Raw genomic sequence first — 16,133 nt, forward strand, 5'->3', positions numbered from 1 at the left:
CATGGGTTACAAGGATTGAGGCATTGAGCAATATCTTTGTGATTCTGTACCTAGTTGATCTAGCCTCGACTTATATCGGTAACGGGGTTTAGGGTTACATGTTCTAACTTCTAAATCTGTTAGAGGAGTCCTCATGGACCATGGCCCAGGCCAATCGTCCCATGGCATAACCGACCTAGGAGGCCCCAGGACGACCTACTTGGGCGGATTCCGATAAGGTGAGGCGCCCTTGGGCCATAACAACATCAAGCCTATTGTTATGCGTGGCTACTCCGTTTTTCTTGCTCAACGCCGAGTTGGTGGCGATCTCGCTCCTCTCTCTATCATCGTTTGTATTTTGATTTGCTTTGTAATTTAAGAAGGTTTTCTCACCAACTTATGTCGGATTGGCCATTTGGGTTATAAAGTAGGGCAAAAGCCTAATTCGAGATATGTCATTGGATGGTTAGAAGGACAGTGGTATCTCCAGTCCACTAGAATTCAAGTCTTAGACTTGACACCGGTGCTTGCATTTTTCTGAATTTATTTCCGGCCTTCCAGTGATGTGCGTTCAGTGGAGGAGACGTTCCCGTCGACTAGAAGGTGATTGTGACAACTTTGTCATTTTCAAGATGATGTGTCGATTCAGTCTCTCGGAGGTGCTTATAGGGGTAGGGATGTGCGTGCGTTCATGGGGATAAGTGTATGTGCGTATGTATGAGTGTCGGCGTCTGTACTGTGTTAAAAAAACTAGTTAGATCACCATCGATTTTTTTAGTGGTTTCTTTTTGTTTCCGCCCAAAGGGAAGCTAACTTTTTTTGCCAGTTTAAGGCCCAGTAAGTTCTGCAATAGAGGCCAACGAATAAATTGCCCAGACCCAATAGGCATATAGGCTTCTAAACCCTCACCACGGCATTTCCTATTTGGCGCCACAGGCGCCAGTTAACGTGCATTTTGTTAACTGTCGTCCGTGGCGTCCGTAAATGGGCCAGCCCATCTAGGGGCCGATTGACGATTTTTTTTTGAAAATTCTGTGAACTTTTTTGAGATTAATGACCTTTTTTGAATATTGATGAACTTTTTCGAAATTTAATGAACATTTGTCTTGAAAATGGATGAACTTTTTTTGATTTATGAACTTTTTTTCAGTTGCATGAACTTTTTCTAAAAATACATGAATTTTTTTTCAATTTCTACAAACTTTTTTCAAATTTAACGAACTTTTGCTAAATTGCATGAACTTTTTTTCAATTTGAATGAACTTTTTTCAAATTGATGAACTTTTCAAAAATTTATGAACCTTTTTTAAAGATGTGAACGTATTTTTTTCAAATGGATGAACTTTTTTTCTTTAAATCTGTAAACGATTCTTCATTTCATATTTTTAGTTTCGTAAAAAAAAATTAAAACTTGAGGCAGCACGCTAGTGGGCCGACTCATGCTAGCAGCGCTGCAGGCGCCGGATCGTTAACGGGCGCCTGCAGCGCTGTATAGGAGCTCCCTCGCCACACCCATAGGCTAATTAGATTTGCTTTTTCTCTTTCTCCCGGTAGACATTTGTGGTTGGGAGCTCCTCATGATGTGAACTCCATTCCTGTAAGAGGCAAGAGCACTGCAGACCCACAAACTTGCAATGAATGTAATAGTTTAGTCTGCAAACTTGCAAAAGGTGATCACCTCATTCCTAAACTTGCAATGTATGTGAAGATTTAGTCCAAGGCCAATCAAAAATTGACAAATGGCGCCACGATGGCCACGTCGTGGCCACCCGCTCGACCCGACATTTTTATGAAAACCCCCTCCATCTTTATAGATATCATGAACGTTGTTGCACTTGCGCCTACATGCCGAGGGCGCTGCTAGCAATTTGGCTAGGATTGGCGGCTGCCATACCTCAAATTCCACCAATAAATATAATGGTATATATATATATGAGTACTAGTATGTGTGCATCTTGATTATAATTGATAAGGTATTATACGTGTTGAGCCAGCTGAGTTGATTGCTGACTTGCTGATGGTCCTGATGCAATTGCAAGTGGTCTTGCTAGTTACACTCCACGCACAAATCAACACACGTTCGCCGGTTTCAAAACTCTGGAAAGTGGAAATTATTTCGTTGCATGGCCAAATGTGTGCAACAGCAAACAACACGCAGGGAGCGGCAGTGGTCGGCACTAAATCGGGCCATATGAGGACGCAAGCGCGACTGAGCACAAAATGGAATAGAATAAGAAGATCAAGTAATGAATGAAAGTGTTCTAAAAATGTAAAGAATGAAAGTTAATTTAGAATTGAAATTGAACTTTGAATTTTGAAGCAAATTTTGTTGCCGTCTGCCAAAATAAGCTCAAATATTTTAGGTATCCCCTATTAACAAAACTAATTGATTGGTTTTGATTTTTGATTGTGCTTGTTAAACACAAAGTATTTATATAACTAATATTTAGTGAGCTCTTGCGTAATTACATTATATGTACATGGTTTTCTCCTTCGTAGATATCGCCACACCTAAGAATTATTCTTGCCTCCGCCACTGGCAGTAATTAACACAGTTTCAGTACTAGTTTCAACAATGACATAGTCCAACACATTTTTCTTTGTTGGTGTCCAATCCACATGATGATGTACATCTGAGATTGAGTATCCAGAGTATCCAGAGCGCCTCAAATGGGTCTTACTCGCATTTGGTGACAGATCCTACTAAACAAGCACAAGATAATGACCATTTTCACATAAATGATGGCAACCCACTTAACATTTACAGATGAGGCCAATTAGTCGATGCTTATTTTTCTCGGGCAATGCATATTTGCTTTTTTTGTGAGAATTGCATATTCGCATTACATCACGCTAGGATGTCGAGCGGGTGAGGACAGTGGTGGTGGTTCATTCGGGTGAAATGTTTCTGATGGTTATATTTAGTTTGTTTCTAGGGAAGGTTATACTTAGTTGTGTGTGTGACCAAACTTGCCGCATCTACACAAAAAACTTGCTTTTTTTGTTGAGCGGAACACAAAAAACTTGCTGGACAGGTGAGCCGTCTATCTAGAAGGTTGGGCTAACACAACACCAGCGTATGTTCGTGGCGAGGACGCGACTGCCTCGCTTGTAGCGAGGCACGGTCTAGCCTCGCGTCAAGCAGCGCCCGGAACGAGCAAGCAAATTAGGGACTGCAAGCATTGAGCATTTTTTTTACTTTTTTTTCCACAGTTTTGCTTTAATTTTACCTTTGCTTATAATTATAAATATATCTATTCTGAAAATCAATTTACATACATAATTGAAAAATGTTAGTCGTGCATTTAAAAATGTTAACATGAATAAAAAATATTTCTAATGTATACAAAAAATGTACAATGTCCGTGGAAAAATGTAGACATCAAAATATATATATATATGAGAAAAAAGATAATCATGTATTTTAAAATTTTAGGTCTGCATACAAATATATTTCAGGTGAATAAAAAAGGTACAATATGTATAAAAAAGTAGACATCTAAACATATATATGAGCGTGTTACCTGTAATAAGTTTTTTTGGCAGCTACTTTAGGTTATGGCTAAGAGTTGTGAATCATCCTTGAGGTGGACTTTCGCCTAGGCTTTTATAATAAAAATTTCGGGAAAGGGGCTCTTTGATTAAAAAATATAGATATGAAAAAATATACCGTGTGTGATTTTCATAAAGGTGGAGGGGTATTCCATAAAAACACCGGGCCGAGCGGGTGTGCTATAACGCGTTCAGCGTGGCGCCATTTGTCAATTTTTGATTAGCTTTGGACTAAATCTTCACATACATTGCAAGCTTATGAATAAAATGATCACTTTTTATAAGTTTGTGGACTAAATCATCACATTCATTACAAGTTTATGGGTCTATAGTGCTCTTGCCTCTTCAGGTAAACCTTACCAATATTCAATAAAGCCTAGATGCTTTTCGCTAAAAAAACACACACCCTTGTGCGAGATTCCATTTCCACTTCTCGCCCGAAACCCCAGCCATGGCGATCGCCGCGGATTCCACCGCCGAGCAAGCCCCGAACCCTGCTCCCCACGAGCCTTCGGACGAGCCCCGCAAGGCTCCCGACCAGCCCGACCGTGGCGAGGACAATGGGGTCGACTTCGACGAGGAGGACGATCCAGAGGAGCTGGACGGGCCGGCGGCGTACAAGGAGAAGGTGAAGGCCGTCTTCCGTCGCCTGCACGCCGAGCCCGTCCGCATCCGCGTCCACGACGTCATCATCAGGGGCAATTTCAAGACCCGCGGCTCCCTCATCGAGGCGGAGGTCGGCGACCTGCTCCGCTCTCCCGGTACCGTGCAGGGCCTGGTGCGCGCCTCCAGCCATGCCAACGCGCTGCTGCGCCGTCTCGACGTGTTCGACTCCGTCTCCATCACCCTCGACGCCGGTCCGCCGGGGTTCCCCGGTACTGCGAACGTCACCATCCAAGTCGTGGAGGCGGCCAGACCCTACAATCGTGGCATCTTCTTCTTCCCCAAGAAAGAGGTGAAGATCTCTGTAAAATTGCAACGCAAGTTCCTTCAGTTTGTTATTTCTTCCGTTAGTGATGTGTTGGTCAGATGAAGTGGTGCTGAATTAGTTTGGATTCGTTACTGCTACTATGTGTGTAATTTAATTATTGCATTGCTGGCATGTTCTAAACCAAGGATGCTCAAAAGTGGCCACTTTTTTAGCTACATTACCCGACTGTTGGTAGAATTAGAGGTAACACTAATCAGTAGTCATGTGCTGTTACTCATTGTATGAATAGGAAAATTTTAATGCTTGGAGTCTTACTTTGGTTGCTTTGGTGCGTTCGTTTATCACCTAAGTTAGCATCCGCCCTCTCGAATGAATACATCTATTTATCTTAATAATTTTGTAGGATTTGTATAGATTATCAGACACAACCATTTGGTGGTGTGGCTACACTCAATTCTTCATCGCTATTTGAGAACACTCAATTGGTTACCATTTTATTATCTTGAGTGAAGCATACAACTGTGAACCATCTCTTATCCACGAAAACCACTTAACTATTGTCGATAAGGAAACATATATTTTGACGGTTGATCTACATCATAGTAAATACACCGTATTACGTGACGCCATTCTAGTCAGAAAACAGAACCATGCAAACATCTTATTATTTGGGTAAAATAGGTAAATTGGTTTGTTAGGTGACGTCATTCTAATGTCTAGTATACACTTAGTGTTAACAACATAAGAGCAGAAGATTGCATTGGAGGTCTTGAGTAATACGTGCCTTCTTTTTTAACTGCATTCAGTATCTGAAATGTTTTCAGGAATGATGCTTATATTATATTCAGGTAATATCATGGCCAGTTGAAGGATGGTTCATGTTGAAGAACCTATTTGGTTACGGGGACATGTGGGATGTTTCAGGGGAATATGGTTGGGATCAGTCATCAAAGATAGACATTGGAGTGTACCTGCCAAGATTGAAATCAATACCAACACCTTTGACGGCTCGGGCATCAATCCTTTCCGAAGATTGGCTGAAGTTTTCATCATACAAGGAGCGTCTTCTTGGCCTTAAGTTTGGTTTGCTTTCAACCTGGCACCATAACTTGTCTTATGATCTGGCATGGCGTACCTTAACTGATCCCTCACAAATGGCATCAGAATCCATAAGGAGGCAGCTAGGCCACAATCTGCTTTCTGCACTGAGTTATGCATATAAAATAGATAAAAGAGATTCAGAATTCCGGCCAACAAAAGGATATGCATTTGTCTCAACTTCTCAAGTTGGTGGTCTATGGAAAAATGGATTACGATTCTTCCGCCAGGTTCTTATGCAACTAACTTCTCGTGGTTAATCTTCCATGCAAAATTTATGCCTACTTTACCCTCATTGCATTTTTGCTTTCTATGTCAATCATTGAAGGGGAGCCTTGGCGCAGCGGTAAAGCTGTTGCCTTGTGACCATGAGGTCACGGGTTCGAATCCTTGAAACAGTCTCTTGCAGAAATGCAAGAAAAGGCTGCGTACGGAAGACCCAAAGTGGTCGGACCCTTCCCCGGACCCTCCGCAAGCGGGAGCTATGTGCACCGGGCTGCCCTTTTTAATATGTCAAACATTCAGTACCTACTGTTTATCTGCTTTGGGTCGGGAGCTACGTGCACTGGGCTGCCCTTTTTAATATGTCAAACATTCAGTACCTACTGTTTATCTGCTTTGTATTAGCTGCACTGTTAAGTAACCTGTGAAATAAATCAAGGAAAAAGAAGCCTAGGTGTTAATTGTGTGTTTTACCACTGCCTAGCGATTATATCACCTAAGCGCACACTTGAGCGTTTTGTTTTTCACCAAGTAACGCGCCAAATCCAGGAATGTGCTTTGTACCAGCATTACCATTTCATTAGAATACACTGTTAGATCGAATAATCCAAGAGTGATGGAGACCCTTACCACAATCAATAAGTAATTTCTTGTGAAACCATAGGAAGATGGATGTACAAAAGAGTGACTGTGCAAGGCCCCAGTATTTAATGCAAGTAATATCTGTTCTCTTTGGTTTTAATAAATTCCGTATGTCAGTGGAAATCTAGAATATATTGCAATTGACCATGTTACCAAAAACTCTCATTGTTTGTGAGTGACTTGTTTGTGGGGAGATTACCAGTGGAAAATAACTGTAAGTTCAATAAGAGATAGATATCAAAACTTAGCATGATCTTAACTGAATAATTTGGCATTGAACTATTTGGAAGGAATGTTCTAATGGATCACGGTCCTGAAGACAACTTTCAAATTCTTCCTCACACTTATAGCTTCACATCCCAATAGCGAACATAACCAACCATCCGAGGTCATATTATTTGAAATTAAGCCATCGGAAGTCATATTATTCTTCCTCACACGTACAGTAACTTCACATTCCAGTAGAGAACATAATCAATCATCCGAGGTCAAATTATTAGCACTTGAGCCATCAAATTAGTCAACTATCTGATGACTGTGCGAAGGGCAGCTGAGTACTCGCCACCTGGTGGTGGAGCCAAGGTTGGGCCGGGCCCCAGACCAACCTAGGTCGGACATGATAAACAATGTCAAACAAATGCTACCATCGTCCTCAGGATTCCGGTGTTACGACCCAGGCCACGGCCTGGCTTTTGGCTTCAAATAACCTTACCAGTGTCAATATGCAGCAATTACAAGTATTTGAGGTTTCTGGTATCTACTCACGGTTGGATAAATCAGTGTTCAGTTCATCTTTTTGATCTATCATGGATAACTTATGTTGAGTAATGCATTAGAAATCAATGCATTAGGTTACGAAAATCATGTATTAGAGTTTTAGGTACGTAAATTATTGCCATTTTTTCGTCATCAATACGTGTGTTTGGAGATATTTGGTCTGACTTTACGTGACCCAGTTCATGTGGTAAGTTTTGTTTCGATTTGGGAAGATAATTAATTACTATCCTTGGTAGGATATAGAAGAATTATTGCTCATTTGTTGGTAGTGCTCACTGTTTATTGATGAGTTATGTTTACCATGCACAATGTGATTTGAGATTTCTTGGTAGGAGCTCCTTTTGTTCTTTTCACATGAGTGGTGAACATCCAAAACTTGCATCACTCTGTTCCGCTTACCATACGGATTGCCCACTTACCCTGTTGTCCATGAGATTATTTATAATAATTGGCGAGTATTGTCATGAAAGCTGCATATAGTTAAGAGCTACACCTGGGGTGTAGGTTCTTTGATACTCTTTATCTCTGTTAAGAGTTCACTGTTGGTGTCTCTGCTATGGATGTTAGTACAGTTCATCAAAGAAGCACCAGTTTCATTATGACTGGCTAATGGTCACATGTTTCTCAAGGACTTGGACTGGAAAGGAGGAGAGTTAATAGGATTAGAAAAGATCTCAGTTTAATAAGGAAAGATCTAATAAGTCTAATTGTATTGTCCTATTAGGACTTACGAGAGGTCAAGGGCCTAATCATCCACTATATAAAGGTGGCATGCTACGTTTGAGACAGGCAATAATAGACAATCTACTCGCTCAAAGTTATTCTAGTTTCAAATTATGTCTACCCAGTCACCTGTAGCCATGCTGGCTATCTTCAGCACGGTAGTTATCCATTGCGAATCAAGGTCCACAACAGTCTTGGTCATTTCTCTCATTCTCTTTTGTTGGTTTTGGGTTGTGGCCCTTGGATTGGTGCGTTATAACTATTTTTCATCATAAAGGCGAATATCACCTTATTCGAAGTTCCAGAGAAAGTTGGCGACCTTATGGCCAACATTAATCAAAGCCATATGAATTGTACGGTTGTGATAGGTGTGGAAGTAGTGGAACCAATCCTTCTAATGCAATGCTACAGCACATTTGAATATGGGTAGCAAAGAGCGCTTGTGCTCCAACTCAGACCAATCAACTTGACACCTGCACATCACCTCCTTGACTCGTACTATCCACTATGAGGACCATGCCTGTTGGCACAATACCCTTGCCTCATGGCTTTGTTATAGATAGTATCTTCTAAATGGAATGAGGCAGAAGGAAGCATCCGAAAAGGACAGAAACCTAGAAGTTTGTAATTTTGTCAAATGAGTTTCCAGATAGAAGCCTTGTGAATATTTTCTCACCAAACATCACTGTTTTCTTTGCTGCAGGGGTTTGATGTTCGCGGCGCTGTTCCATTCGGTTTTTGCAATGCTGCCCTTAATGTTGGCATATCAGCAGGGGTGATTCTACCTTTGAGCAGAGGATTTATGGAATTGCCTTCACCTGTCCCTGATAGATTTTACCTAGGAGGCCTTTCTTCCCCTGTATGCAGCCTTGGTGTGATATCATCTCTGTTGGGTTTCAAAACAAGAGGAGTTGGCCCATCCGAACCACAGAGGTCTGTCCCAGGCGAGTCAGTTACGGTCGACGCTGCTGCCTCTACAGGGAGGGATTACTTGGGAGGCGATCTTGCTGTTTCTGCATTTGCTGATCTATCCTTTGATTTGCCCCTAAAGCTGTTCAGAGATAATGGAATTCATGGTCATGCATTTCTTTGTGCTGGAAATCTTGCCAAGTTGTCTGAGGGTGAGTTTAAGAATTTCTCATTCCCTGAGTTTCGGCGCACATTCAGAAGCTCTGCTGGTGTTGGCATTGTCTTTCCAACCTCACTTTTCCGGATGGAGGTATGTTTTGAGATCTCGATCTTTCATTATGCGATCCTTAGTGTTTGTTAGGTGACTAATCCATGCTATTGGGCTTCATTGTTCCAGTTAAATTACTGCCATATCTTGAAGAAACATGAACATGATCATGGAAAGAGTGGAATTCAGTTCAGCTTCTCCTTGGAGTAGATGTTAGAAAGTGGAGCAACATTTTTGACCTGTTGAAGAATATTGCGTCCTATTGCACTGAACCATTTATCTTCGTTGCTGAGTCAGCTGTTTAACAAGTACTCCCTCCGTCTGAAAAAGCTTGTCCCTCAAATGGACGTATCACCAAGTTAGTGCTAGATACATCCATTTGAAAGACAAGCTAGGGACAAGGTTTCTCAGACGGAGGGAGTAGGAGACTAGTCGATCCGTCATCCGATATATTTGACATCTCGTGGTATGATCGAGAACTGGAAGGGTGTTGGGTGCTGTATTAAATTTATTCGATTTCACGGTGTTGCCATGTTTTGAAGTTGTCTTATTGGCTTGATAGAGATTACGCTGTTGCTTTAAATTGTGATGGTTGATACTGGATACTCCCTCCGTTCCTAAATACTTGTCTTTCTAGGCATTTTAACAGGTGACTACATACGGAGTAAAATGAGTGAATCTACACTCTAAAATATGTCTACATACATTCGTATGTAGTAGTCATTTGAAATGTCTAGAAAGACAAATATTTAGGAACGGAGGGAGTAGAATATTACATGTTGTTATGTTGGCAGGAGTTTACATCATGGAGTTGGGAGGCCCTTCTACTTGTATGCATGCTTTTTATTCTGACCATTTTGACTGATTGTGTGTGCTCTATAGAATAGTACGTGTTGTCAAGTGTTGTGTGGTCGAGGTCTGAAGAAAAGCTCCAGTGTCAGGGCGCGCAAACAGCTGGTGAACTGGGCAGAAATCAGTTGCACATCTCATCAGGGTTCTTTGGTTTCTTCGGGGTTTCCTTTTCTTGAAAAAGCTATCTCTTTCTTGATTCCCACACCTCAAATGCACATCATCCCTCCTTGATCTGTTGATTCATCTGATCCACTATGGTCACGGTCACTCTGTTTGCTATTGTTAGCTTTGTATTGTACATTTGCACCACATAGTTGATCATGGTGGAAAACTGCCGACATGCTTGAATAGTCTGTTCATTCTACACCAAACGACTTTGCAGAAGTTCCAATTTACATGCTATCACTAGATCATGTCGTCGTATGTCGTATCATCTTGGCAGGATCTACAGGTGAGGAAGGGTTGAGTGTCGACGGCCTTCATCGAGACTTCTCAAGTACAGTGGCCAGGTAGGCGTCCAGCTTCTCGTTCTGCTCCCTGGCGACGAACCTGATGCAGATGGGCGGCGTGACGTCGTACCTGGCGAGCAGCGCGTAGGGGATGGAGAAGAGCCCGTCACCGCAGATGAGCCCGGACGCGAGCACCGGCCCGAACGCCTGCGCGCCGTCCCTGTCCGACCTGGTCCACAGGTAGAGCACCAGGCTGCCGACGCACATGTCGATGGCCACCGCCGGCACCAGAAGGAACGACATGGCCATGCCGGTGACGCTCGGGATGAAGTTCCGCGCGCGCCACTTGTAGTGCACCGCCGCCTCCCGCAGCGCGCACACCGCCAGCGCCAGCACGAAGAAGCCCACGCTCATGCTCAGGCAGTGCCTGGGCAGGTCCAGGTCGCCGACGCCGACCACGGCGATGGCCCGGTAGATCTTGGCCAGCGGCACCTGGTAGATCTTGTTCCCGGCCTCCTCGTAGAAGTGGTGGAACACGGTGAACACGGCCGGGTTGACGACGCAGCCGATGCCGGTCCCGATGACCTGGCTCACGAAGAGCGCCCGCGGCGAGGTGAGCGTCAGGTACCCGGTCTTGAAGTCCGACATGAAGTCGGAGGCGGTGGAGACGACGGACGAGACGACGCCGCAGATGACGAGGCTCCCCACCACCCCGCCGTTGCCGTACCCGATCCACGACGCGAACAGCAGGATCACCAGCTTGCTGTACTGCGCCGCGAAGTTGGTCTCGGCCACGCCCGTGCCGTAGGCGTTGCAGAAGGCCAGCAGCGGCGCGAACACGTACGCCGTCGCCACGTGGTAGTGCCGCACCTGGCCGTAGAGGCGCGGGATGGCGACGGTGGACAGCAGCGCCAGGGCCGCGTAGCCGCCCATGGCCAGGGTGCCCGGGACGTGCTCCCGGAGGAACACCTGCGTCCGGCGCCGGTCGTCGAAGCTGAGCACGTTGCGCGGCACCGCGTTGGCGTCGGAGAAGGACCGCAGCGCCTCCGCCGCCTCCAGCTGGTGGTGCCGCATCGTCTGCAGGGTCCTCACCATGATCACCACCAGCTGGAAGATGCCGTCGCCCAGGATCATGCCTATGGCGCCAAACACCTGAAATTACATTAGCAGTCGGATGGAGCGTGCGTGCATGTGCTCCTCGTCGAGATCTGTTGGTCGATCAGAAACTACGTACCTTGTAGCCGTTGATGCCACGCAAACTGCCTTCCTGGAGATCGGCGGCGTACCAGCTCCCCTCTTTGGTTTCGATGTAGGGCCACATGAATCCCCAGGAGACGATGGCCCCGACCAGCATCGAGATGTTTATCAGGTAAGGGCTGATCATCCCGACGCCGACGTATGTCCCGTTCAAATTGAGGTAGAAGCTGCATGCAAGTATCACACAACACAAGTAGCTTTCACTCATCATCTCTAGCATGTAGTTTTCGGTTGGAGTGCGACATGTAGAATGATGGATGGATAAGTTACGTACCCGCGATTGAAGGCGTCGAGCCCAAATGAAGGGAAGAAGGTCATGCCACAATGCGGTCCGCCGGAGTAGAACCATTGGAAGATGGACATGAGAAAGCTTCCCAGGCACGACTGGATCATCAGAGACACTTGCTTCCTGCGTTATGAAACAGAGGCACTCCGATGCATTACTCAACCCAGCGTTATCTTATCTTGTTGCTTGCTACTGGAGTTGAGCAGGAGCTAGGTTTCATGCATGTGATTTAGTAGCTCCGTACGTGCTTACTTTGCTTGCATGGCTCCGTAAGGGGTATGGAAGCTGTTGATGAGGTGAGCCGTAGCTGAGCCGCTCGGAAACGTCAGCCGGTGCCGGATGATCATCGTCTACACATTAACCGGCCGGCGGCCCAGTAGGAATGCATCAGAGAGCTATAAGTTAAGGTGCACGTACCGACGTACGGTTCAAGTTTTATCTCATTGGCGCCGCACGTAGGTAGGTACCTTCCTCATGGGGATAATGGCGAGAATTCCGACGAAGCTGATGAGGAAGTAGAAGGCCATAATCCGGGGTAGCGTCGGCTCGCTGACGTTTCTGCCGTGGACCTCGCCGGTGTTGATCTTCTCCGCCGTCCTATGGTCCATGGCGAGCAGGTACGACCCGAACCCTCCTAATCAATTAACAACGCCGCAAACACACGCGAAATCAAGGCACCGGCCGAGCAGAGGAGATTCATGGCCGACGATCGACCGACGTGGCAGGCGAGGCGAGGCGTACCGCTGTAGGTCATGCTGGCGCAGGCGACGACGCAGGTCTGGACGACGACGTTCTCGTGGCGGGTGAAGGGGACGTAGGACACGCCGAGCTTGTCGAGCAGGCGCGTCCACGCCTTGAGGAGGAAGAAGCCCAGCAGGCCGGCGGTGATGTTCAGCGTGGGGACGATCCCCGACGTGAACACCAGGTTCATCATGACGCCGCTGAAGGCCGCGCCCAGGACCAGGCTCGCCACCACGGCGCGCGGCGTCACCTGCTCCGTCCATGGCGGGATGGTCTGCTCCTCGAACGCGCGCTCCGTCGACGGCCCCTCCCGCGGGTCGCCGATCGGCTCCATCGATTATCGCCCCCACGCCTGCGAGCGAGTGCCGGCCTCTATCGCCCAGGTTGTGCATGCAGTTGACTATTTGGGAATGGAGGAGCGACGAACGAACATGAGGGGTACATCGTTTGGCTTCTGCAGTTACTATTATTGACGCCCTAATGGGAGTGGCCTGTTCAAGCAGGGACAGAACCTTCTTCTGTTCTTCATACTCCCGGAACAAAATTATAGAGGGGAGCAATATAGAGAGTGGTTTCCATCGTTCGTGATTGCTCTGAGATCCGGGCTACTTTTTAGGTTGTCAAGATTAACCTGGTTTTAAAATGTTTCGTTCGGTTTTGTCTTGTTTCAATGTGTATCATCATGTTTCGTTGTGCACCAATAAAAAAGAATGCACTTGTTTTGAATCTGGTTTGCTGATACACGGTTATACGCAATGAAACATTAAGATATACTTTGAAACTGAAAGAAACCCCAATGTAACTCTTTGAAACAAGACAAATTCTGAAAACAACAAAAATGTAGCATGAATCTCAAAGCAACCATGGACGACGGATTCATGCACAGTATCCTCTGCACACTAGAATAGCTTTTCTCTTTATATGAAAATAATAATGCATTGTTTTCTTTTGCGGGGAATAATGCATTGTTGGTGTAATGAAAAAAAAATCATAACTTGGCACTATGCAAATCGATGAGATTGCCGAGTGTCCTGCTCTTTGTTGAGTGTCTGCATTCTGTCGGGCACTCAACAAAGGCCCTTCTAAAACTGAGTGCAGTGGAAAAAGCACTCGGCACAAAGCCAACACTCACCATAGTCTTGCCTTTGCCAAGCGCAGACTAGAAAACACAACAAAGAGTCGGGTACTCGGCAAACACATGACACCTCTCCCAGCTCACGGCGGTTGACGGAGGGTTGACAATGTTATCGTGTCTGTCGATACAAGGTTTACATGGGAAACCCAGACACATACAGCAAATAAAAAACAACGGCCAACTTTTGATCGACATTTAAGCCGCACCTGAGGACTGAGTGCTGGACTATAAATTTTCACAAAAAAAAGGACCATAAATATGTTGTGCACCTTACTGTATCAGCGTGATCTTTTGAATGAACTGGATTCAAAATTTAAACCCTTTTTTGAAAAAAGAATGAAAAATCCAGCACCCCAAAAAAGGAGCTGGACAGTGGTATCCTTGGACCGCCAGAGTTCAAGTTCTGGTGCTCGCATTATTCCTGGATTTATTTCAGGATTTTCGGCGATGTGCTTTCAGTGGGAGAAGACTTTTCCGTCGACGACGAGGCGCTTACGGTGACTTCGTAAATCTCAAGATGATATGTCGGCTCAGTCGCTCAAAGGTGCTTATAGGGATAGGGTGTGCATATGTGCGTTCATAGGAATAAGTGTATGCGTGTGTATATGAACGTTTGCATCTGTACTGTGTTAAAAAAAACAGTTCGAGAGGCTTGAGATATGAACAAGTGAGTACAGGGTTTGAACGAGTATCTCAGACACGCAGTTAAAATTAGCAACGTGCCGTAGCAGATGGAGATGCATGAACTCCAAAAAAAACAAGATCGGGGCCGAACTACGTGTTGAGAATGTTCAGGATCTTAAACAAACAAAGGTATGGTTCCAGCGTTACCTCGAGGGCACGCCCCAGTTTCTGAACGAGACCGGATCACCGGAGTAGTATAAATCAAGCAGGTAGCAGCAGCGTCCCATATCCAAAGCAAGAAGCAAGCCCCTCTGCCTTGTGAACGAAAGAGCTAGCTGCCTAGCTGCCAACAATGGCCGTCCCGGCTAAAGCCAGCAGCTCCTTCTCCATGGCCTGCCTCTTGGCCGCCATCTTCCTCCTCTCCTCGGCGCCACGGAGCCACGGCGGCAGCATCGCCATCTACTGGGGCCAGAACGGCAACGAGGGCACCCTGGCCGAGACCTGCAGCACCGGCAACTACGCCTTCGTCAACATCGCCTTCCTCTGCAGCTTCGGGTCGGCCCAGCAGACCCCGCAGCTCAACCTGGCGGGCCACTGCGACCCCTACTCCGACGCCTGCACCAACCTCACCGCCGACATCAACCTCTGCCAGTCCAAGGGCGTCAAGGTGATGCTCTCCATCGGCGGGGGCGCCGGCGGGTACACGCTCAACTCCGAGCAGGACGCGGCCGACCTGGCCAAGTACATCTGGGACAACTTCCTCGGCGGGAGCTCGCCCAAGCGGCCGCTCGGCGCCGCCGTGCTGGACGGCGTCGACTTCGACATCGAGGGAGGGAACCCGGACTACTACGGCGCGCTGGCGGCGCACCTCAAGGCCTACGGCGGCAAGGGCAAGGGGGGCAGCAAGGAGGTGTACCTGTCGGCGGCGCCGCAGTGCCCGTTCCCGGACCAGTGGGTCGGCAAGGCGCTCGAGACGGGCCTCTTCGACTACGTGTGGGTGCAGTTCTACAACAACCCGCCGTGCCAGTACGTGCAGGGGGACACGGCCAACCTCATGGACTCGTGGAAGCAGTGGACGTCGGGGGTCCACGCCAAGTACATCTTCCTCGGGCTGCCGGCGGCTCCGGCGGCGGCGGGGAGCGGGTTCATACCGGCGGGGAGCCTGGAGTCGCAGGTGCTCCCGGCGCTCAAGGGCTCCAGCAAGTACGGAGGGGTGATGCTGTGGTCAAAGTTCTACGACGACCAGGACGGCTACAGCTCCGCCATCAAGAACGCCGTCTGATGATGATTTGATGATCGATCGCATTCCTGCACAATTCGGGTTATGGGCATCGACAGTGTGTGTATAGTTGTGCCGCATGTGTGGTCTGGCAATTGGCGTAGTTGATTTATCTGTGCACGCAGCGGGATTTATATCGAATAAAAGGATTATTTGTCACATCTACAGTGTTCTGCTCCTGGACTTACAGTCATTAAATCATACTCACCCTCCCATAATATAAAATGGTTTTTTAAGCTAAAACAGCTTGCAAAAACATCTTACAAACAGCTTGGTCCCAGAGGTTGTAATTCAGAAGAACGCGCCAATCATTTTCAAATGATACAAGACGAGATCTGTGGCCGAGGCACTCTCAAATAGTAACACATGGATCAACGACATCAGATGTACACTTCCTGTCCAGGCCACT

The 16,133-nt window shown here is 46.5% G+C and overlaps 3 protein-coding genes across 3 annotated transcripts; 2 read left to right on the forward strand and 1 right to left on the reverse strand.

The window, feature by feature from the left end:
• Nucleotides 1-3,929: 3,929 nt before the first annotated feature.
• Nucleotides 3,930-9,697, forward strand: LOC119269463 (SAM50-like protein SPAC17C9.06). Its single transcript, XM_037551295.1, has 4 exons — nucleotides 3,930-4,486; nucleotides 5,311-5,790; nucleotides 8,628-9,143; nucleotides 9,231-9,697. Exons 1-4 carry the CDS (start codon nucleotides 3,983-3,985, stop codon nucleotides 9,309-9,311), a joined length of 1,581 nt encoding a protein of 526 aa, XP_037407192.1. The 5' UTR covers nucleotides 3,930-3,982; the 3' UTR covers nucleotides 9,312-9,697.
• Nucleotides 9,698-9,933: 236 nt separating this feature from the next.
• Nucleotides 9,934-13,020, reverse strand: LOC119272256 (probable metal-nicotianamine transporter YSL18). The gene is made up of 6 exons (XM_037553779.1): nucleotides 12,687-13,020; nucleotides 12,413-12,579; nucleotides 12,198-12,295; nucleotides 11,934-12,068; nucleotides 11,637-11,826; nucleotides 9,934-11,554 (listed from the first exon to the last, which is right to left on the reverse strand). The coding sequence occupies exons 1-6, from the start codon at nucleotides 13,018-13,020 to the stop codon at nucleotides 10,433-10,435; spliced, it is 2,046 nt and encodes a 681-aa protein (XP_037409676.1). The 3' UTR covers nucleotides 9,934-10,432.
• Nucleotides 13,021-14,787: 1,767 nt separating this feature from the next.
• Nucleotides 14,788-15,727, forward strand: LOC119272257 (acidic endochitinase-like). Its single transcript, XM_037553780.1, has one exon. It carries the CDS (start codon nucleotides 14,798-14,800, stop codon nucleotides 15,725-15,727), a length of 930 nt encoding a protein of 309 aa, XP_037409677.1. The 5' UTR covers nucleotides 14,788-14,797.
• The last annotated feature ends 406 nt before the right edge of the window (nucleotides 15,728-16,133 follow it).

Source organism: Triticum dicoccoides, chromosome 3A, assembly GCF_002162155.2.
Source record: "Triticum dicoccoides isolate Atlit2015 ecotype Zavitan chromosome 3A, WEW_v2.0, whole genome shotgun sequence".
NCBI lineage: Eukaryota > Viridiplantae > Streptophyta > Magnoliopsida > Poales > Poaceae > Triticum > Triticum dicoccoides.